Consider the following 20,035-nt stretch of genomic DNA (forward strand, 5'->3'; position numbering starts at 1 on the left):
AGGGTTTTTCAAAGATATTACAACATTTGGTGGATATTTATTCAAAGTGGGCCAAAATAAAATCAATCCTAAAGTGGGCCAAAATACCTCTGTTACCCTACACTGAGCAAAATACCATAGTAACCGTAGCCTGTTTTCCATTGTCATTTCAACTATACGCTTAAATAGTAGCAACAATCATGATATATGACTATTCACCATCTGTATTGTATAAATTACTAGACAACAAAGACTACGACTTGACTAAACTATTTGTATGTATGACTTTTCTGGCATGGTCTTCCTGACAATGGTAGTCATCTCAAATATAAGAACAAATAGTTAAAATCACAATTTCTAGTAAGGTGAAATTGCTCTCGAGCCTTGATATATATGAAGAGCTAAATAGTTATCGCTACCATGTAAATATGTACACAGTATAATAATGTTACCATAAATAGATACATGGTTTAAATGAAATTATGAAGTTTGAAAACACTATTCATGTAGTCCATATCAACAGAATTTATGTAGTAAGCACATTATCGTATAGTGTTTTTTAACCGACGATGTTTTTCATTTGTGCTGACTATACAAATTGTCAATAAACGGATATACTTTGTTATTGTCACATAAAGTTACAATACAGCAGACAATTTCGTAACACATCAGTGATTGATTTGAAGAAAAAAAAGTATATTGTGACATATATTGTGCAATTTGGAAGGACTTGCAGGTGAGTAAATTTTGTAGCCTTACTAGTTTCCGTCGTTGAAATTAAATTTTTCAACAATTTTGCCGGTAATGGCTGTTTTCTAGTGAAATCGACGTCCTGTATAATTTTTATTATTCGTTATCAGTCGCTGTAGAAACAACATCAAGCGATTGATTAAAAACGACGAACATCATCCGATTTCCGGATTCAAATCGCTCGAATCCGAAGGAAAAAATAACAATATATGGAAGGTGGGTATTGAGGTTTGTTTCTGGACTTGGCTATTAATTTCTTCCATTTCTTCTTCAGGAAAAATTTCACCGAACAACCTGGGATCAACAGTTGCAACCAAGCAATGCTGCTCCGTGTCTACGTTGATAATCAATATTTCACCAGGCACATCATCATAATAAAATTGTAATAATTGCAAAAATAAAATAGAATTCAATGAAACTATTTTGTTGTTCTTGTTCTAGAATTCAAATTCATAAAACTTTTTAACATTAGCTCATGTTTTGCTGATCTTCAGCATTGTTGAATCAACCACTGCCTTCAGTTTCGAAATAACTAGAAGTGAAATGTCAAAAATACCATGGCTCTGGTTATAGCGAAAACCACAATGTAAATAAAGATTCGGTCATGGTTAGCCTAACCATCTCAATCGTATTAGTTATTCATACAATATACTGTTCAATATTACTATTCTAGAGCCGATACAATTTATAGTAAACATGAACTTGACTATTGTTGAAATCATCTGATTTGATAGTCGGCTGAAAACCACTATACTCGCATGGTCAGGTTGGCCCTCTATATAGTAACTGTTACCATAATATTTTTCTGAGTTAATAATAATTATTCAAACAAAATCAAATTTGCAACAAATTTCGGCTTTCAGAAAGTGAGACTTTTTCGCCCAGTGTAATATTTTCACAAAGAAATGCAAGATGGCTGCACATTCGGGAGGAATAGATTGGTCAGCGGTGTTAAAACCATTTTTAACTAGTTCAGGAGAAAGTGCTGGCAAAAATGATACGCTAAATTTGGTGAAAACTATAATTCACAGGTACGAGACCAGTTAGTTTCCGTGATATGATGATTTTTTTTGAAGAAATTTTAATTTCAAATTATGACGGGAAATTTTCAACAATGGCGACTAAGATCCCCATTGCGGAGGACCAATATTTGCGCAGAGCTGTTTCGGGCCGCTGGGGCCTCGCATTGGGGTTGTTCATGATGAATATTATTGAATATTTTTGTCTTTTATTTTTAGTGAAAATGAAATCCTTGATCATGATGTCAGTCACAAGCAGTTTTTCGACAGCTTGGTCGTGTTGGCTGCGGAAAACATTACAAATCAAGTCACATCACGTAAGATACTTGCGCAACAAACATTGCGGAAATTGATTTTCTAACTATCCAACTTTGGTACTTTTTAGTCTCCCAGACGCAGTTACCGCAGTTTGCTGAAGCTGCCACTGTTCTTATTCGTTACGTCATGCAACACTTGGATGTCCAAGCAACAAATAAACCTAGCATCTTGTTGATGGCGCTGAAAGTGCTTTGTGAAGGACGTAAAGAACATGAACATGCCGCTGGTAGTTCAGCGGTTTCGTCGATAATATCCGCTTCCGGTATGAAATATATCAAATATCCAGAAGCGCACAGTAAATCGTCGGCTGTGGGTAGTGGTAGTAGCTCGTCTGGAGTTGGTGTCGGTGCCGGTTCAACCGGTTCTGAAAAAGATAGCCCTAAGAGTGAAATGAAACGCTCGCGTTCTGATCTATCGACTGTTATATTGCAACAACTTACGACACCATTGGGAGCTGGTGTGTTCACTTTTGCTACACTAAGCGAAGAGCAAATTGATTGCACGGTAAGCAAATTAGAATATCTCATTTTCGTAGCTTAAGCGATGATATGTTTTAATTTCAGGACCTTTTCGTCAAAGCGAACATTCAATATTTACAAGCGACTAATGGAGGTGACACGTTGTTCAAATGGTGTACACATTCGTTGATAACTTTGTCGAAATATCGCATTAAATACGAAGAATGCACCATGCAAGGCAAACCCTTGTATCTCCCTATTACAACAACAGAGGCAACGGCTGTCAAGGCGAATCTTGCCCAAATTGAATCAGACATTTCTAACCTGTTACTGGCAGTTTCGTTGCCAGTTTTGGAACCACTGACACCCAACAAGATTACTCTTCTCTCACAATGTGCAATGTCAGCTTTGTACTGTGCTGTTTTAACTTCAACAGCTATCAGTGTTCTCTCGATGGCCGCTAGTGGCTCACAGAAAAGCGCTTCTTCGACGCAGCTTCAACAAAAAGAGCAGCAGTCATCTGGGACACAAACTCAAAAGGAAAATGACGAAGAGGAGGATTATGCCAGAATTATAGTCGATCGCGGGCTAGAAATTTTTACCAAAATAGGAAGCATACTGAAAAGTTCGACCCGCACCCACATTTATCAGAATCACGTTTGTATGGGAGCTTGGTTGTTGATCTATGGAATCCAAGGCACTATGGGTGCTTCTGGGAATCCTGCTGGTGGCAATATTCAACAGGCTGCTAACGTAAAAGCTTCGGAAGAAAGTTTAAAAGGAAGAAGCCCCTTGAAAACTTTGGATGTACCGCAGATGGCTTCAGCAGTTCCATCTCCTGCATTGCGAGTTAATCTATTTAAAGTCCAGCAAGGATTCGGTGTTCTTAATGCAGCAATAGCTCGACACAGCATTTCACTGTTGACAGAATTAATTGATGATTTGAAAATCGACTCTCGCTCAGACGACGATGAGTACAGTAGCATAGAATCCGCTGGATTCGATATTCTAGGACAGTATACTTCAATTCAACGTGTGGTACGCGTTCTTAACAGCGCAACACTGCAACAATTAATGACATTTTTGGCAACGGTTTCGTATAGAAAGGCATGCACCCTTCGTAGGATTAACACCAAGAGCAACAATGAAGGCGAGCCAATGAGCTACAGTGATTCTACAACTTATTATAATGATACGTTCTCTTGCTCTGAGGAGAGTGAGCCAGAAGAGGAAGATAGTGACAGCTACTTAGGACTTTGGTTCAAAGAAACATTATCCCCGGAAGCCAATGAAGAGCTTGCTGAGTCACAGGAACAAGAGAAGAAAGATGAAAAACGACATGGCAGTAATCTGGTTTCGGCCAAGGATGAACCTCACGAATATCTCAATCTGAGCTCGTTAATTTTCAACTTTTTCGATGTATCACTCGGAGGACAACATATTTATCTAAACCGATACGTTCGAACAGGATTGAGTGAGCAACAGATGGTTTTACTGGCAAACATTTTGCGTGATCTGGATCGTGATTCCGCTAGAGGCGAACCGGAAAATTCAGGCTGTCTACAATGGCAGAACGCGATGGTGAAATTTTCCGGTTCTGTTGGTCGTTATTTGCACAATTTAATATCCAACTCCCTTCTGAATGAGTCTTTGCAATCGGCTCTTCTTCTTCACCTCGGAGTTTCTCCATGGACACAAGATTCAAATATTTGGCCTCTTCAAGTATACTCACGTACGTTAGCTGTACTTGTACAAATACTTCTATTGAAACCATCACAAGAAAAGGAAGCAGCTTGCTTGTCGGTTTGGCATCGTCTAGTGAACACATTGGTTGAAGGTGTTTGTTCGACTCAGACTATTCCGAATGAATCTGAAACTGAAGATTTGAACGTTGAACATGCACAACTGTTACTCTTTTTGTTCCATTCCCTCAACCTGATGCAAAAGAAATCAATACTGTTATTAACTGCTGGTGGAGTAATTCGCTGCTCTGAAGTATGCCGTTCAGTTACTCCCGAAAAACCTCTACGTGACAATCAGATTATGCTGTTGTCGAGATTGCTGCTGTTCCTGGAATATCTAATGAAACATTTGTACAATCCACCGAACGTTTTGTTGGAGCAAGTTCGCTGGAATTTATTCAGCGTGTTCACGCTAGATTCGGATCAAAAAATCTCCGATCTCATCAACTATAAAACCAAAATGATGTCGTTTTGTCGCAAAGATATTGAAGATAAACATCGGAAGCTAGCAAACGAGTTCAGTGTAGGAGGGGTGAAACCGAAGTTCTATTCGTTAACTACGGTGGATGCCAAAATTCAGCAGGAATTTAAGCTGGATGGACTTGCCTGGAATTTCATTCTCTGCACTCCGGATAAATTGAAATATCCATGGTTGATAGACGCTTTGATCGATATTCTTAGTATTACGGATATGTGTGTTGCTAAAATTCCGTTTCAGACGCTCTGTGCTGTACATTATTGCTTCAGTTTGTGCTGGAAGCTGTTATTAGGATTGCCGCCCTCAACACAACACGTCGAGGCACTTATGCAGGAGAAGATACCAAACTTACATTCACTGTTATGGTCGATTCGCTGTCTCCACCCTATAACGCATTCTCATTATCTAATTGTGAATAGTTTAGTGAAGCAGGTAACTGTTTAGATAGTTGACCGCTTTCCTCAATGTGACTTTGTTTTGTTTCTAGGGTATGTACACACAATCGGCGGAAGCGCTTTGGAACCGACTTACCGATCATGTATCCGATGTCAAATATAGTCTCAAGCTGACTGTATTGGGTCTTGAGTCTTTTTCTGAAACTTTTGTACCGGAACAACCGCAGCTATCCAAAATTATTCTGTTGGATAGTTTGGTATCGCATCTTTATGCTATATGCTGGGCTGAAAAGGAAGGTGTTAATATTAAAACGAAATCTAACAATAACAGTAGCAGTTCATCCAGTAGCAGTAGCACCAGTTCTACTAGCAGTACCAGCAGCTCAACGTCAACTTGTTCTAGCGGAAGCGATTCCAGTGTTGGAACAACCGGTGTGGGCAACCAACAGCAGCTTAGTGTGTCTCCGGGAACTGTTACTAGTGCTGACGCTTCTACAACAACGGGATCCGGTCTGGAAACTGCAAAAATGGCTTCACGCAATGATTTGACTAGAAGCGTAATGGCCAAACTAATTGAAGTGTTAGACATTGTCAAAGAAGCAACCTATAAAACAATGTTCCAAAATTTAAGTGGACAAATTCCAGCTACCTTGATCGAACCATTGATAGCCATTTGTGGTTCTAAAAATACCTTCTGTCAAGATTTATCTACCCAATTGATTGCATTGATTACTGGCCAAGATAAAGATGTTATTTCTGTAGAATGGCGCAAGAACTTGTCCATTTCCAGCGAGGATAATTTCACTACTGGATCATTCCCGGTGGAAGTGCATACCCTAACTGTCATCGATGGTCATCTCACGGAAACGTCGAAACATTTAACGTATTCAATTCTACTCTCGCTAAAACACGCACTAAAGTCGTGTATTAATCTAATCTTCTACATGTTGCCGAATTACGACGATAAACAACTAGATGACGAATTGAAGGGAATTCTTATACCGATGGTGTTTGATCTCCGGTCGGAATATCTGTACGACGTGGTGAACAAGTGTTTGGAATCGCTTCTAAGTGGCGATGCTAGCTCAGAGACCTATCAGCTGCTAGCGTACTCAAACATACTTCAACACAGCTATCAATTTTTGATCGAATACACCGAACTATCTGCTCAAGGACAATCGATTAATATCGAAGAAACCGTTTTACACAGTATAATCAAGTTTTGGGAATCTATGCTAGACAAAAGTATGGGTCTGAAAGCCATGCGCGAGTTTTTCTATGGAAACAAAAAAGGCAATCTTGTGCAAGTTTTGCTGTCATTCACCGGCACTAGTCTGTCACAGAAATATGCAACCAAAGTGTTACTGTTCTTTGAGAAACTTTTTTCTACTTCCGAAAAACTCGACGCCCAATTCGATGAAGAAGAAGTTGGCTGTTGCATCGGTGAACTTGCAAATACGGATGCATCAAAACTGAAAAACTGGCTCAGTCACATTCTGCTTGGGCCTCGGGGAGTCAATTCGAATTCCGTCGGTTCGAATGCATCCAGTAACGTTCCAACACCGACTAATATGGCAACAGTGTCGGCCATACCTAGTATTACCGACCAGTTGGCGGTGTCGGCAATATCGGACAACAATACTGGCAATAATGCATCGGTCGGTGGTGACCCGGATGCAATGGACATCGATTACGAGTGTATGCCGTGGCAAAGGGATACGAGTCGCACCGGAAATGATACCGTCGACGAAGCATTGGAAAAGAATGGGAAGTTGTTGCAGGTCTTGGTCAAATACATTGTTGCTGAGAATAGGATATCCTCGTCCGTATCCGAAGCTTTGTTCCAGGCTTTGATTCAAATAGGACACAATTTACTTTGTCCAGCACAGGAAGCAATCGAATTTTCTGACCTGCTACAAGTTATGATTACACTAGCAGACGCAGGGAAAGGTCGCGGCCATGCGGTTCTATTTACAGCCGCAATCGATTGGTTGGAGATTTCCAAGAATCAAGTTCTTGAAAGTAAGGTAAACCGAAGTAGTCCGAAGACTGCAGTTCAACTGGAAAATGTTACGGCGATCCTTAAGTATATGAGTGATCTGCTACTTGGTTTAGGAGCATCGGGCAGTCGTTCGGTTAATCCTCCATGGGAGGAAGAAACGCCGTTAGATGCAGAGGATATTTTGGATGATTTAGGAGGTGATGACGATGATAGTGCCGTTGAAGATTCCGACGAAGATAGTCTCAGTAACAAACTATGTACTTTTTCGATAACTCAGAAAGATTTTATGAACCAACATTGGTATTACTGTCACACCTGCAAAATGGTTGATGGTGTAGGTGTTTGTTCTGTCTGCGCTCGCGTATGTCATAAAAATCACGACATTAGTTACGCCAAGTATGGCAACTTTTTCTGCGATTGTGGAGCGAAAGAGGACGGTTCTTGCCAAGCGTTGTCTCGACGTAGTACCGCTGGTCATGTCGATGATTCTATTCTCGGTTCCGCTTTACCAAGATCTTCTGAAGCTGATTCGGTTATGTTAACCAGTTCTCTTCGTCGACGTGCTTCTAGCCCAACAAATCAAACGAATCAATCCGGAAATGCTCAGATGTCGGAAAAGAAGTTATTGCTGGCAAAGATTATAGAAAGTTCCAAAGATGCTCTCGGTAGTCCAGACCAATGGAAGGTTGTCGTTCGTTGTATTTTGTCATTCTTTAATTCGCTTATGCCGGCTATAAAAGATCATTGCGCCAAATACTCGACTGTTGGATGTCATCTTCGAGCACGGAACGCTCTGGAGCGTTTACATCAACCGGAAAAATCGTACGCATTCAATGATCAAATCATGGTTGCGACACTCGGATCCCAAGAAGGAGCATTTGAAAATGTGCGCATGAACTTTTCTGGAGAGCAAGGACAAACCATCAAACAACTGCTCTCTTCGAATCTGGTGCGCCGCGTGGCTTTGTGCTGTTTAGCTTCCCCCCATGGTAAACGTCAGCAGCTGGCAGTTTCTCACGAGAAAGGAAAGGTGACGATACTCCAGTTATCTGCTTTATTGAAGCAAGCTGATGCAGCTAAGAAAAAACTGACTCTAACCAGATTGGCATCGGCTCCCATACCGTGTACTGTTCTTTCGCTTGCTTCAAATCCTGCTAACGAAGACTTTCTAGCTGTGTGCGGACTAAAGGAATGTCACATTCTAACCTTCACCAGCACTGGAGCCACAAATGAGCACATAATATTGACACCGCAGCTCGAAACCGGTAATTTTATTAAACGTGCAATTTGGCTACCGTGCTCACAAACAAAACTGGCTCTGGTGACTGCGGATTTTGTCAAAATATACGATCTTGCAGATGATAGCTACAGTCCTCAATATTACTTCCTTGTACCAAGTGGAAAGATCCGTGATTGTACATTCGTTTACCAAGAAGAGACATATTATATGCTGATAATGTCGTCACATGGCTACATCTATACCCAACCGTTGAGCGATGAAAGTTTAGCTAAACATGGCCCATTTTACGTAACAAGCACACTAGAACTCGATCATCCATCAATTACCGACGACAACGGGCAAATTCTTTCTGGCGGTGTTTCAATCTATTATTCTCATGTGCTTCAGATGCTGTTTTTCAGTTATGTCGCTGGCCGCAACTTTATGGCTCCGTTATCCAATGTCAATCAAGGAGTGAAGTGTGTTATTAATCTTATTTCGAATCCAGCATCAAAAGTATTTTCCAAATCAACAACTCAACCATTATGCCAATGGACCGAAATTCCCGGACATCCAGGATTAATTTGTGCAATGATGCAAAATTTAAATAATCCTGTTATTTTCATGATCAAGCCGGACGGTTATGTTGCTCAAGAAATTAAGGCTCAAAACGCGAAAGCAAAAATAATGGACATGGTAGCGATTCGTCATTCGGTTTCCGGTGTGGAAAAAACAACACTGATTCTGCTTTGTGAAGACGGTAGTCTCAGAATATACGCGGCACATCCGGAAAACACGGGCTACTGGCTATCGCCGGAAATTCAACCAATCGGTAATCAATTCCAAACCGGAGCCTATTCGAAATCAAGAAAATCTAAAAAATCGAACAAACAAACAAGTGGTGGGCAATCGAACGGGAAGAGTGGTAGCAGCTCAGCTCCAACCTTCCCGATCGATTTCTTTGAGCACTGCACACTAATGAACGAAGTTGAGTACGGCGGAAATGATCTTCTGCAAATTTATAATACACAGCACTTGAAACATCGACTCAATTCAACCGGATTGTATGTTACATCTACTCGAGTCAACGGTTTTACCCTGGATGTGATGAACAATGATCCCAATATGGTCATGACAGGTGAGTTTTTTTTTCTTCAATCATTAACTTACAGGGTGATTGGTGATTGGTGTTCCACCCGAAAGGAGGTAACCAATAATTATATGGGAAGGTACTTCCGAAAAACTACTGCTAACCGAGTTAATGCAAAAGGCATTTTGCGCTACTTCTTTTAGCTTAGGTACATTGCTTAGTATCTCTTGTAGTAGTAGACATTCCTAACAGACCATTGAGCGCATTTGGATGATTGTAAAAGCAATACCAACACAATGATTAATTCATCGAAATGTAAAAAATTGCTGCCTTAGGTTTGGTGCTAGTAGTAGGGTCCTACTCAAACGATTGCTCTAAACTAGGAACTTCATCTTTTGATACGCGGTGTTGGTAAACACGTGCTATCAAATGTTACACCATACTTGACGAAAAATATTTGTAGTTGTGTTGTCCTGAAGAAGAAGTTATAGCCTTCGAAACGTTGGCCGTTAACAAAAAGTAAATGTTTTGAAAAACCAAGTGACCAAAAAGTCATCTTTTGATTTGGAACAAAAATTAACTGGTCGCACCCACATCAAATTAAGTCAAAGCTAAGTTAACTCAACTACAATGATTGCGTAGATTGCTCTTCTTATTGAAAGTCTATGAGCATAGACCATTTTTCAATTCCCTTTGAATTTCCAACCAAAAATCATCTACAAGCACAAAATGTTTTTTTTGCGATAACACAGGTATGATTCTCTAACCACGTAATTTTTTTCATTGCCAATTAGTGTAACTCCAATTTCCAGTCACCCTTCAGTAAAGGAACTTGAACAAACCTCATTATCTTTAACTCGTTATGCCATTTTATTATAACTTCAGTGTCTTATTTGTTGTTTTTTTTTAGGTGTTCGCATCTCGATTGGATCACAGGATGTGAGCAAAGCTCCACAAAGCGTTACTATACTAGGAAGAGTAATACCAACGGTACCAACCCGGGCCCGATGGTTCGATATTCCGTTGACCCGCGAAGAAAGTCTACAAAGCGACAAAAAGCTAAGCATTCTTTTTGGACCTTCTCATGACGCTGAAAATATTACCATTCTGGATAGTATCAAAATCTATGGCAAAACAAAGGACGTTTTTGGGTGGCCCGAAGAGTCTGAGGATGTAGGATCGTCACAGATGAACTCCGTTGTACAAGCTCCAGGACAGATCGCTAGCACAACAAATGTCAATGAAAACGTAGATGCTAGTGGGAGCTCCGGAATGACGGTTACTCCTCTGGATAAAATGGTATCTACAATGTTGCAAGTCCTAGACAGTGGTGTTTCACTTCTTGGCGGACCGAATAGCGAGGAAAGTTGTAGACAAACGGCGGTAGATGTTGCAACGTCTTTGATTCTCTACCCAACTACCAATCAAGTGCAACAGGATGCACGTAACCTTTTGGTAGCTTGCCAACCAACTAAAACAGCTTATCATAACTACAAAGATAAAGAAGTGCTAGCCGATATAAATGAGCACTTGCAAAAAATGACCGATGCTAGGGACTACCGAAACATTGACCCCGAAGCCTTTTACCGGGTGGTGCTTATGACCCGGGCAATCGCTATTCAAAGACCTCAATCATTGGCAAAGATCTGCTCAGAAAACAACTACCCAATTTTGCAACAACTAATGACTCTCATGAAAGACTTGCACAAAATCACACCCGCTTATGAAGAACCTCTAGCTATAATCAAGCAAGGTTTATCGCATGTCGAAGCCGTCGTTTACTCACTGGTCGAGATTATTTACGCGTTCGCGTTATCAGAGAGCGACATGATTGAGCCGATGACCAAATTTTTCGTTGATCTTTTGCTTGATCCTGCACCCATTATTAGCCACAGTGCTAAACAAGCAATGATCCGTTTGCTACGACCCAAAATTCGCAGGCGCAAGGTTCTCATCGAAAGTCCTCCCGTCTGTTCCACTCCGACCCCAGCCGCTGCTAGTTCCATTCTACCAGGGCCATCGACTTCGTCTTTACCTTCTACCTCGTCAGCTGGAGCGGTAGGATCTGTTGGTACAGCTGCTTCCAGTAGTAGCGCAGCTGAAGATTTTGCAAGTGCTATGCAAGAAGTTGATGCAATTGAATCACTTGGACTCGAACCGTCCGGGGGAAATCAAGCATTGGCATCACTGGAAGCTTTACTAGGAGTAGGCTTTCCGCATCTACTAGAAACTCCAGATGCCGACGACGAAACCATTATGGAAATTGCCATTGCATTGAGCTTGCAAGATAATGAAACAGATTTGGCAGCCCTTCAGCAAAGCATTGCACAATATCAAGGAAGAAATCGCAACCAAGCCCAAGGTTTGCCAGCTGCAATTGCCGGTGGTTCTTCATTTAATGTAGAATCTAATACTTCTGGTGGTGGATCTGACGATGACGAAATATCTAATGTTGCAACAGAGGGATCTACACTGCGCACTTCACCAGCTGGTGAACACGGCGGTAGTGGCAGTGGAGGATCGGAGAGTGGCTGCAGTGGAGTAGAAAGTATAGGCGGAACATCAGGGCGTAGCTCTACATACGATGAACAACCAAATCCGTCACCCCCAAGAACATCTGGAGTGGATCAGATACCTCCACAGCCGATGGCTCCGCCAGAAATGGAGGACACTGGAAGCGAAAACGCATGTAAACTACATGTGCTAAGATATTCGATACTTAATAAATTGGTCGATAATTTTGCCTCGCTTGACACTGTAAACGGATCGCAGTGCATTCCATTTATGCAAACAATTTTAATGCTGACATCGGACTTGGATGGTAGTCAGGAGGCCGACCAACAGGTTATGAATCGTTTGCTGCAAGCGCTGATTGACCGACTTGAGATTCCGTCGACTAAAATCTACCAGATGTCAACTCGGACTACAAAAACTGAAGTTCAGCTAATAATCCTACGTTTAGTTGGTGTTCTGATGGGTAAAGTAAAATCCAAATCATCAAATTCATCTTCTGCTGTCGTTGGATCATCTGCAGCCGTCAACCAAGCAATTCTCGATAACGCAACATTCGTGGCCCAGGCTACAGCTAACACTCTAATGAAGAATAATGCCATTCCGTATTGTTTGATGATCATGGAATCGTTTCTACCACACTGGAAACATGTCGCTAACAGTGAAGAACTTGTTTCTGGAGCGAATACTGCTAACACATCTACCGGACCTGTCATAACAACTCCAGGAGGAACACCGACAAACAGTTTACTGAAACCAACACTTTACGGACTATCGCCAGACATGCAACCATTCTTCGCCCGGCAATATGTAAAGGGTTGTACAGATGTATTTGAATTATATCCACAAGTTCTCACTGAGATGGCTGTTCGTCTACCGTACCAGATTCTTAAGCTATCCTCAGGACATCCATCATCCCATGAATGGTACCATTCTTTGTGCGAATACATGACGAACACATTGTGCGAATATATGATGTACATGCAATCGCCAGTTTTGCGTCGACAAGTCCGCAAACTTCTGCTTTACATTTGTGGAAACAAAGAGAAATATCGTCAACTGAGAGATCTACACTCTCTGGATACTCACATGAAAGCTGTCAAGAAGTGTTGCGACGGACGTGTGCAAGTTGCTTCGATTGGTTCTGGTACATGCCCAATTTTGAGCTATGATTCGCTAGTGGAGTTAACAGAGCATTTCCGATCTTGCCAGGAGATTGCCTCTATCCGTACTGGTAATTGGCAAAAGTTCTGTCTTCGAAATTCAGATGTTCTTTCGACTTTGTTGAACATTAGTTGTTGCCAGCTCGAAGAAGGTGTATCTTCAATCATACTGCAGTTACTGCAATCGGCAATGTGTAACACGCAGGGTAATAAACAGGATTCGACCAGTAATGCTGGATCATCCAGCATAAAGATTTCTGTAATGAAAGACCGCAAGGACCGTGATAAATCGGAAGAATCAGATACGGCAGCTGAGTCCAGATTCGATCCAGGTCAATGCGTGGCTCTTGTATCTCAAATTTTCAATCAAGTTCTAATGCAAACCATGACTATCTTCATCCGTAGTTTCTTACTTGAAACGAATTCAACTGCTATTCGCTGGCAGGCACACAGTTTAGTCTACGCTTTCTACGAAAACAGCACGGAGTCCAACAAGGAACAACTTCTGCAATGTCTTTGGGGACTATGGCCATTGCTACCAGCTTATGGAAAACGAACCGCTCAGTTTGTAGACCTACTGGGATTCCTAACTTTGAACACCAAATCTTTAAGTGACAAACTTCCCGATTATACGGCACAAGCTGTCTCTGTCCTTCGGCAGCAGAATGAACTACTCACCAGACACCCGAACGCACCAATCTATACTGCCCTCGGTCACGTTCTAGAGCTAGAAGGATTTTATCTTGAATCAGAACCGTGTTTAGTATGCAACAATCCAGAGGTTCCCTATTCCAACATAAAACTGTCTACCATCAAAGTCGATTCCAAGTTTACCACAACGACAACTATTGTAAAGTTGGTTCAAAGTCACACTATATCGAAAATTATTCTTCGTATTGCTGATCTGAAGCGTGCCAAGATGGTTCGTACGATAAATATCTACTACAACAACCGTACCGTACAAGCAGTAGTGGAACTGAAAAATCGCCCTTCAATGTGGCATAAAGCCCGAAAAGTTACGTTACAATCCGGTCAGACGGACGTGAAGGTCGATTTCTCTCTACCGATCACAGCGTGCAATTTGATGATTGAGTATGCGGATTTCTACGAAACCGTCAGTGGTTCTAGTGAAAGTTTACAGTGCCCACGCTGTAGTGCGATTGTTGCTGCAAATCCGGGAGTTTGCGGCAACTGTGGTGAAAACGTTTTCCAATGCCATAAATGTCGAGCTATAAACTATGACGAAAAAGATCCGTTTTTGTGTCATTCGTGCGGTTTTTGCAAGTATGCTAAATTCGACTACAGCATCTTTGGTCGGGTTTGCTGTGCTGTTGATCCCATCGAGTCTTCAGAAGATCGAACCAAAACAGTGCAAACGATCCATGCCTCACTGGAAAAAGCAGACCGTTCGTACAAGACGCTGCAGAACAATAAGCAAATTTTGGAACTGTTAGTTCAAAAGGTTGCCGAGCACAAATTGGACCGAACATTTGACGAAACGTTGATCGGGTCGGTGGTTGGTTCGTCTCAAGTCAACAAAGTTATACAACTGTTAGCCCAAAAGTACTGCGTGGAGTCGAAGTCAACGTTTGAAGAATTGAGTAAGATTATCCAGAAAGTACAGGCGTGCAGAAGGTAGAAACTAATTTTATGATTTCTCGATATATTATTATGATTTTTATTGTGGTTATTTTCAAACAGGGAACTTGTTGCGTACGACCGCAGTCAAATGGATTCGCCGAGTGGTGGAACTTTAGCTCACGCATCGGTTCTTGATAAAACCGTTGCCATGAATAAATGTTATGGCTGCGCCTTAGCATCCACAGAACAGTGTTTGACGTTATTGCGTGCGATGGCGTCCAACATGCAGTGTCGGATTGGGCTGTGTAACCAAGGATTGGTTCAGGAGCTGGCACACAATAACCTTCGGCGTGGAACGAATCAAATTCAAGATGAAGTTCGCCAGTTGCTATGTTTGCTAACTCGAGACCTGCCAGATGCAACTGCCGGTTTGTGTCAATTGCTACAGGATCGAGTAAAAATGGCTTTGAGTGGTTCAGTCCCGCTGGCAAATTTGGATGCTGCTGTTCGCCATGAAATGGCACTATTGGAAGCTATGACGTCTCAAGATGATTCATGCTGGGAGCTAAAACTTAAAGCGGTTATTGAACTGTTTTTGCAGGCATCCAGGTATGTACGATAATTTTGTTCACATTACATATTAATCTATCCGATGTTCGCTTTCAGAGATGTCCGTGGTCCTGCCGTTGCTGTCATTCAGCCGTGTCTTCGTATAGTTCAATCGCTTATGTGTCCACCGCTTCCAAACAGTAAAACGAACAAAGATCTAACAACCCAGGAACTGTGCACCGTTCAACCCGTAGAAGGGCTCACTGTAAGTTACGAAAAATGGATCGTTGGTGATCCACAACATTCGTTTTCTGCATGGAAAGCCCGAATGCCACCCATAACGGGCACGGCAACTCCCAGAGCAGAGGATAGTTCGATTCAGCTAGCGCAAACGGCTGCGGGAGGTGCAACTGCCGGATCGCACCAAATAACTCCCATCAGTTTCCGTTCTGCTCTAGAGCAGAAACGTAATCAATTTAGAAATGCCTACCTGTTTGAGAAATATGGAAAACGATGGCGTGAGAAAGTACTAAGCAAGGGAGTTAACGCAATTCCATTGGAATTAACTGCTGCATGGCTGCAACCAGTACTATTCAATACTAATTCTCGTTTGGGACGGCAATTGGCTTGCGCTTTGGTTACCTCTCTCAGCAGAACTACGGAACGAAGACGTGAAATCTTGGATCTTTTGACTACTTTCTTGAAACATATTGGCGAAAGTGGTGAAGCTAGCTCGGAATTTATTGCACTCTATCGAATTTTAGCGGATGAAACACCCTGGAGGCAGTATCTAGCCCTAAAAGGAGTGTTAACGTTAACTGCAAATCTACTAACAGTTGAGATTGAAAAAATACATCGCTTGGAAGAAACAACATTGTCTTCAGATTTAGCACAAGGATATGCATTGAGGCAGTTAGTTGAGCTTATGGCTATGTTCCTAGATAATCCTCCTATTCGAAAAACATACAAAGGAAAACTGTTGGGATCAGTCCTGCAGGGATATTTGAATCTTCGAAAGTTGGTTGTCCAAAGAACTCGTATGATCGACGACGCTCAGGAAAAGCTTTTGGAAATGTTGGAAGAAATGACAACCGGTACAGAGGAGGAAACAGCAGCATTCATGGCTGTTTGTATTGACACAGTTAGAAAAACTTCGACTACTGATGTAAAGACCCCAGTTTTTATGTTTGAACGTCTGTGTTCAATTATTCATCCTGAGGAAAATGACGTTGGAGAGTTCTTCTTAACACTGGAAAAAGATCCACAACAGGAGGACTTTTTGCAAGGACGCATGTTGGGCAATCCTTACCCGTCAAATGAAGCTGGATTGGGTCCGCTGATGAGAGATGTCAAGAACAAAATTTGTATTGATTGTGAGCTGGTTGCTCTGCTCGACGATGACAACGGAATGGAACTTTTGGTACATAACAAAATTATCAGCTTGGATCTACCAGTTAAAGAAGTTTACAAGAAAGTGTGGCTTCAGGAGGGAGGCGAGCGAGATGCTATGAGAATAGTATACCGTATGCGTGGTCTTCTCGGTGATGCTACGGAAGAGTTCATAGAAACTCTAAATGCTAAGAGTCAGGAAGAGGTCGACAACGAACAGCTGTACCGAATGGCTAATGTTTTGGCAGACTGTGACGGATTAAAGGTCATGCTTGAACGCATTGGTAGTTTGCAGAATGTATCGAAATCTCGAACACTGCTACAAGTATTGCTTAAATTGTTCCTTTTGAGCGTGAAAGTTCGTCGTTGTCAGGAAGTTCTGTGTCAACCGGAACTGGGCGCTATAAATACTCTGTTAAAAGTTTTACAGCTCTGTCTGCAGAGCGAAAATGATGCACAGCAATCTGCAGTCACAGAAAAACTGCTTGAGATAATGGAAACTATATTGTCCAAAGCTGCATCGGATACACTAGATTCGTTTCTTCAATTCTCTCTTACATTTGGAGGGCCAGAATATGTACAGGCCCTACTATCCTGCACGAACTGTGCTAATGTGCGGAACAGTCCATCCGTTTTGAGACATTTGATACGAGTATTGGCGGCACTTGTTTATGGAAACGATATCAAAATGGCTTTACTATGCGAACATTTCAAAGAAGTTTTCGATTTTAATAAGTTTGACGCGGATCGAACCCCGGAGGACGAGTTTAAGCTGGAATTATTCTGCGTTTTGACCACTGGCATTGAGCACAATTCAATAGGGGGCACCCTTAAGGATTACATTATGAGCTTGGGCATTGTTGAGAAAGCATTAGAATACATTAGAAGTCATGCACCGTGTGTGAAGCCAACTTTGCTTAGAACCGACTCGGACGAATTAAAAGAATTTATTTCACGTGCATCTTTGAAGTACATTTTAAGATTCCTGACTGGTTTGGCAACAAAGCATGAAGCCACACAACTGGCCGTAGCAAAGGACATCATTCCGATAATTCATCGTTTGGAGCAAGTTTCAAGTGACGAACACGTCGGATCATTGGCTGAAAATTTGTTGGAAGCCCTGTGCACTGAACCGGCCACAGCAAAACGAGTTCAAGAAGTACGTGATTTCACCCGGGCAGAAAAGAAACGTTTAGCTATGGCGACTCGAGAGAAGCAACTGGATGCGCTCGGCATGAGAACCAACGATAAAGGTCAGGTCACTGCTAAAGGCTCCATTTTGTCTCAAATCGAAAAGTTGCGAGAGGAAACTGGATTGGCTTGTTTCATTTGCCGCGAAGGATATGCGTGTCAGCCTAACAAAGTTCTTGGAATTTACACCTTCACCAAACGAGCAAATGTCGAGGAATTTGAAATGAAAAAGAAAACTGTTGGATATACTACGGTAACTCATTTCAACATAGTTCACGTCGACTGCCACATGTCGGCAATTAGATTGGCAAGAAGTCGAGACGAATGGGAAAGCGCATCGTTACAAAATGCCAATACCCGTTGCAACGGTTTGCTTCCACTTTGGGGTCCAGATGTAAGCGAATCAGCATTCTCATCTTGTATGGCTCGTCACAACAACTACATGCAGGAATCGACTCAACGCTGTGAAATAACATTCAGTAGTTCGATTCATGATTTGAAATTACTGCTTGTTCGTTTCGCCCAAGAGAAAAGTTTCCACGAAGATGCCGGGGGCGGTGGCCCTCAATCCAACATGCACCTAGTCCCGTACTTGCTATTTTATAGTCTTTATACGCTCCTGTCATCCCGTTCGTACTCTCGCGAAGAAATGATACTTACTGCATATATAACTCATAAACCATCGGATCGTTGGTTAGAATGCGCATATGAGGCAGAGGGCCCGCTGTATTTGATCGTGATGTCGTTGGCATTACACACCCCAGCAATCTGGAATAATAATAAGGTAGCCCACTTGAAACGACTTATTACCGTTGGGCACGCTCGTCACGTTAGTCCTAACACAATTTGCAAGTTTGTTGCGCCTAACGACAAAACCCAGAAGGATTATACTGTGTACAAGCCATATCTAATGCTTTGGGGCTTGGTAGATTTAATTTATAAAAATTTCTTCCGCACGGTAACAACTCCGAAGGATGAAGATTGGCCGATATCTCTGTTCGACTATTTACGCCGTAACGATGAAGCTATGCTTAAAAATGCTGATGGTACCCTGGAAACTTTCACTGATGAGTATCTACCTTGTACATCATTTGGGGAATTTTGTGATGTTGCTGGTAAGGCTTTTACTAACAGTCCATTTAGCATTCTATTCATTGTATATATCGTTTATTGTGTAGGTTTACTTAGCGATATCGAAGATCCGGACAGCTGGATGGATGAACTATTGCAATCGTTGCCGTCTCCAGGATCTACCACAGTTTCTACGACGGTTACCAACACAGCGTCATCTGGTAACAACGCTCCTGGGTTGGGTGGTTCATCATCGACTGCTTGAGCTTGGCAGGAACTATCGTTCGAAAGTGAACTGGTGGAAAACAACGATGATGATGATGATTGGTGACGTTGAACTTTACAAATTATTTGATATACCATACACATTTGAAAACAGCATATGAACGACTGGATAATTAAAACCTAGCGTGATTACAGTAATTGAAAAAGAGCTTAGCTCGTTTAAATAAATGTACCTTTAGTACCGATAATCCCCAAATTAATCATAAAAATACATACGTGTTTGTCTATGCTATCACTTTGAACGATTGAAATAAATATTTAGCAATTCACAAATTTTGCAGTCAGTTTGATGACAACTTTTCTTTCAAAAAACCTGTTTTAATCCACCTATTGGTGTTTATGGGAGACATTGTTTATTTATTAAATCAACAGACACATTGTAGTCCTAATGATAATTTCTAATACTAAGTAAAAATTTTGCTTGAATTGTTTTGCGTGTAAGGTTGAAGTCAAATCCAGATGATACACGATTGAACGATCTTTGCAAGCCTATAACGGCACCGTTCGTTCCATAATTGGTGCGACCTAGAGGTAGTTGAAGAAAGGCGTTGTTGCGGAGAGCACGAGGACGAACATTGATATTAACCTCACGGAGCAAAGCGGGGCAGTCAATCCTATCATTCAGCTATCATCAAAGCACGCGACAGCTCTCGTCGTACTTGTAGTGTGTCAAGACCAATCAGTAATCCGCGACTTTCATAGCTCGACAGTTGATGTGGATTATTCCAAGGTAATCGTCGAAGAACAAAACGGTGTACGGTCACTTCGCCGACGGTCATTAGGCATACGGTCAACTGGCATAAAGGTCATTTGGCATAAAGATATTTGGCAGAACGGTCATTAGG

At 41.7% G+C, this 20,035-nt stretch overlaps 1 protein-coding gene across 1 annotated transcript; it reads left to right on the forward strand.

Annotated features, from left to right (window-relative positions):
• Positions 1-1,631: 1,631 nt before the first annotated feature.
• On the forward strand, positions 1,632-19,463 carry LOC131432512 (protein purity of essence). Its single transcript, XM_058598840.1, has 9 exons — positions 1,632-1,760; positions 1,968-2,065; positions 2,134-2,570; positions 2,630-5,176; positions 5,232-9,498; positions 10,361-14,759; positions 14,826-15,314; positions 15,372-18,949; positions 19,013-19,463. Exons 1-9 carry the CDS (start codon positions 1,642-1,644, stop codon positions 19,168-19,170), a joined length of 16,092 nt encoding a protein of 5,363 aa, XP_058454823.1. The 5' UTR covers positions 1,632-1,641; the 3' UTR covers positions 19,171-19,463.
• Positions 19,464-20,035: the final 572 nt, after the last annotated feature.

Source organism: Malaya genurostris, chromosome 2 (assembly GCF_030247185.1).
Source record: "Malaya genurostris strain Urasoe2022 chromosome 2, Malgen_1.1, whole genome shotgun sequence".
In the NCBI taxonomy this organism is placed as follows: domain Eukaryota; kingdom Metazoa; phylum Arthropoda; class Insecta; order Diptera; family Culicidae; genus Malaya; species Malaya genurostris.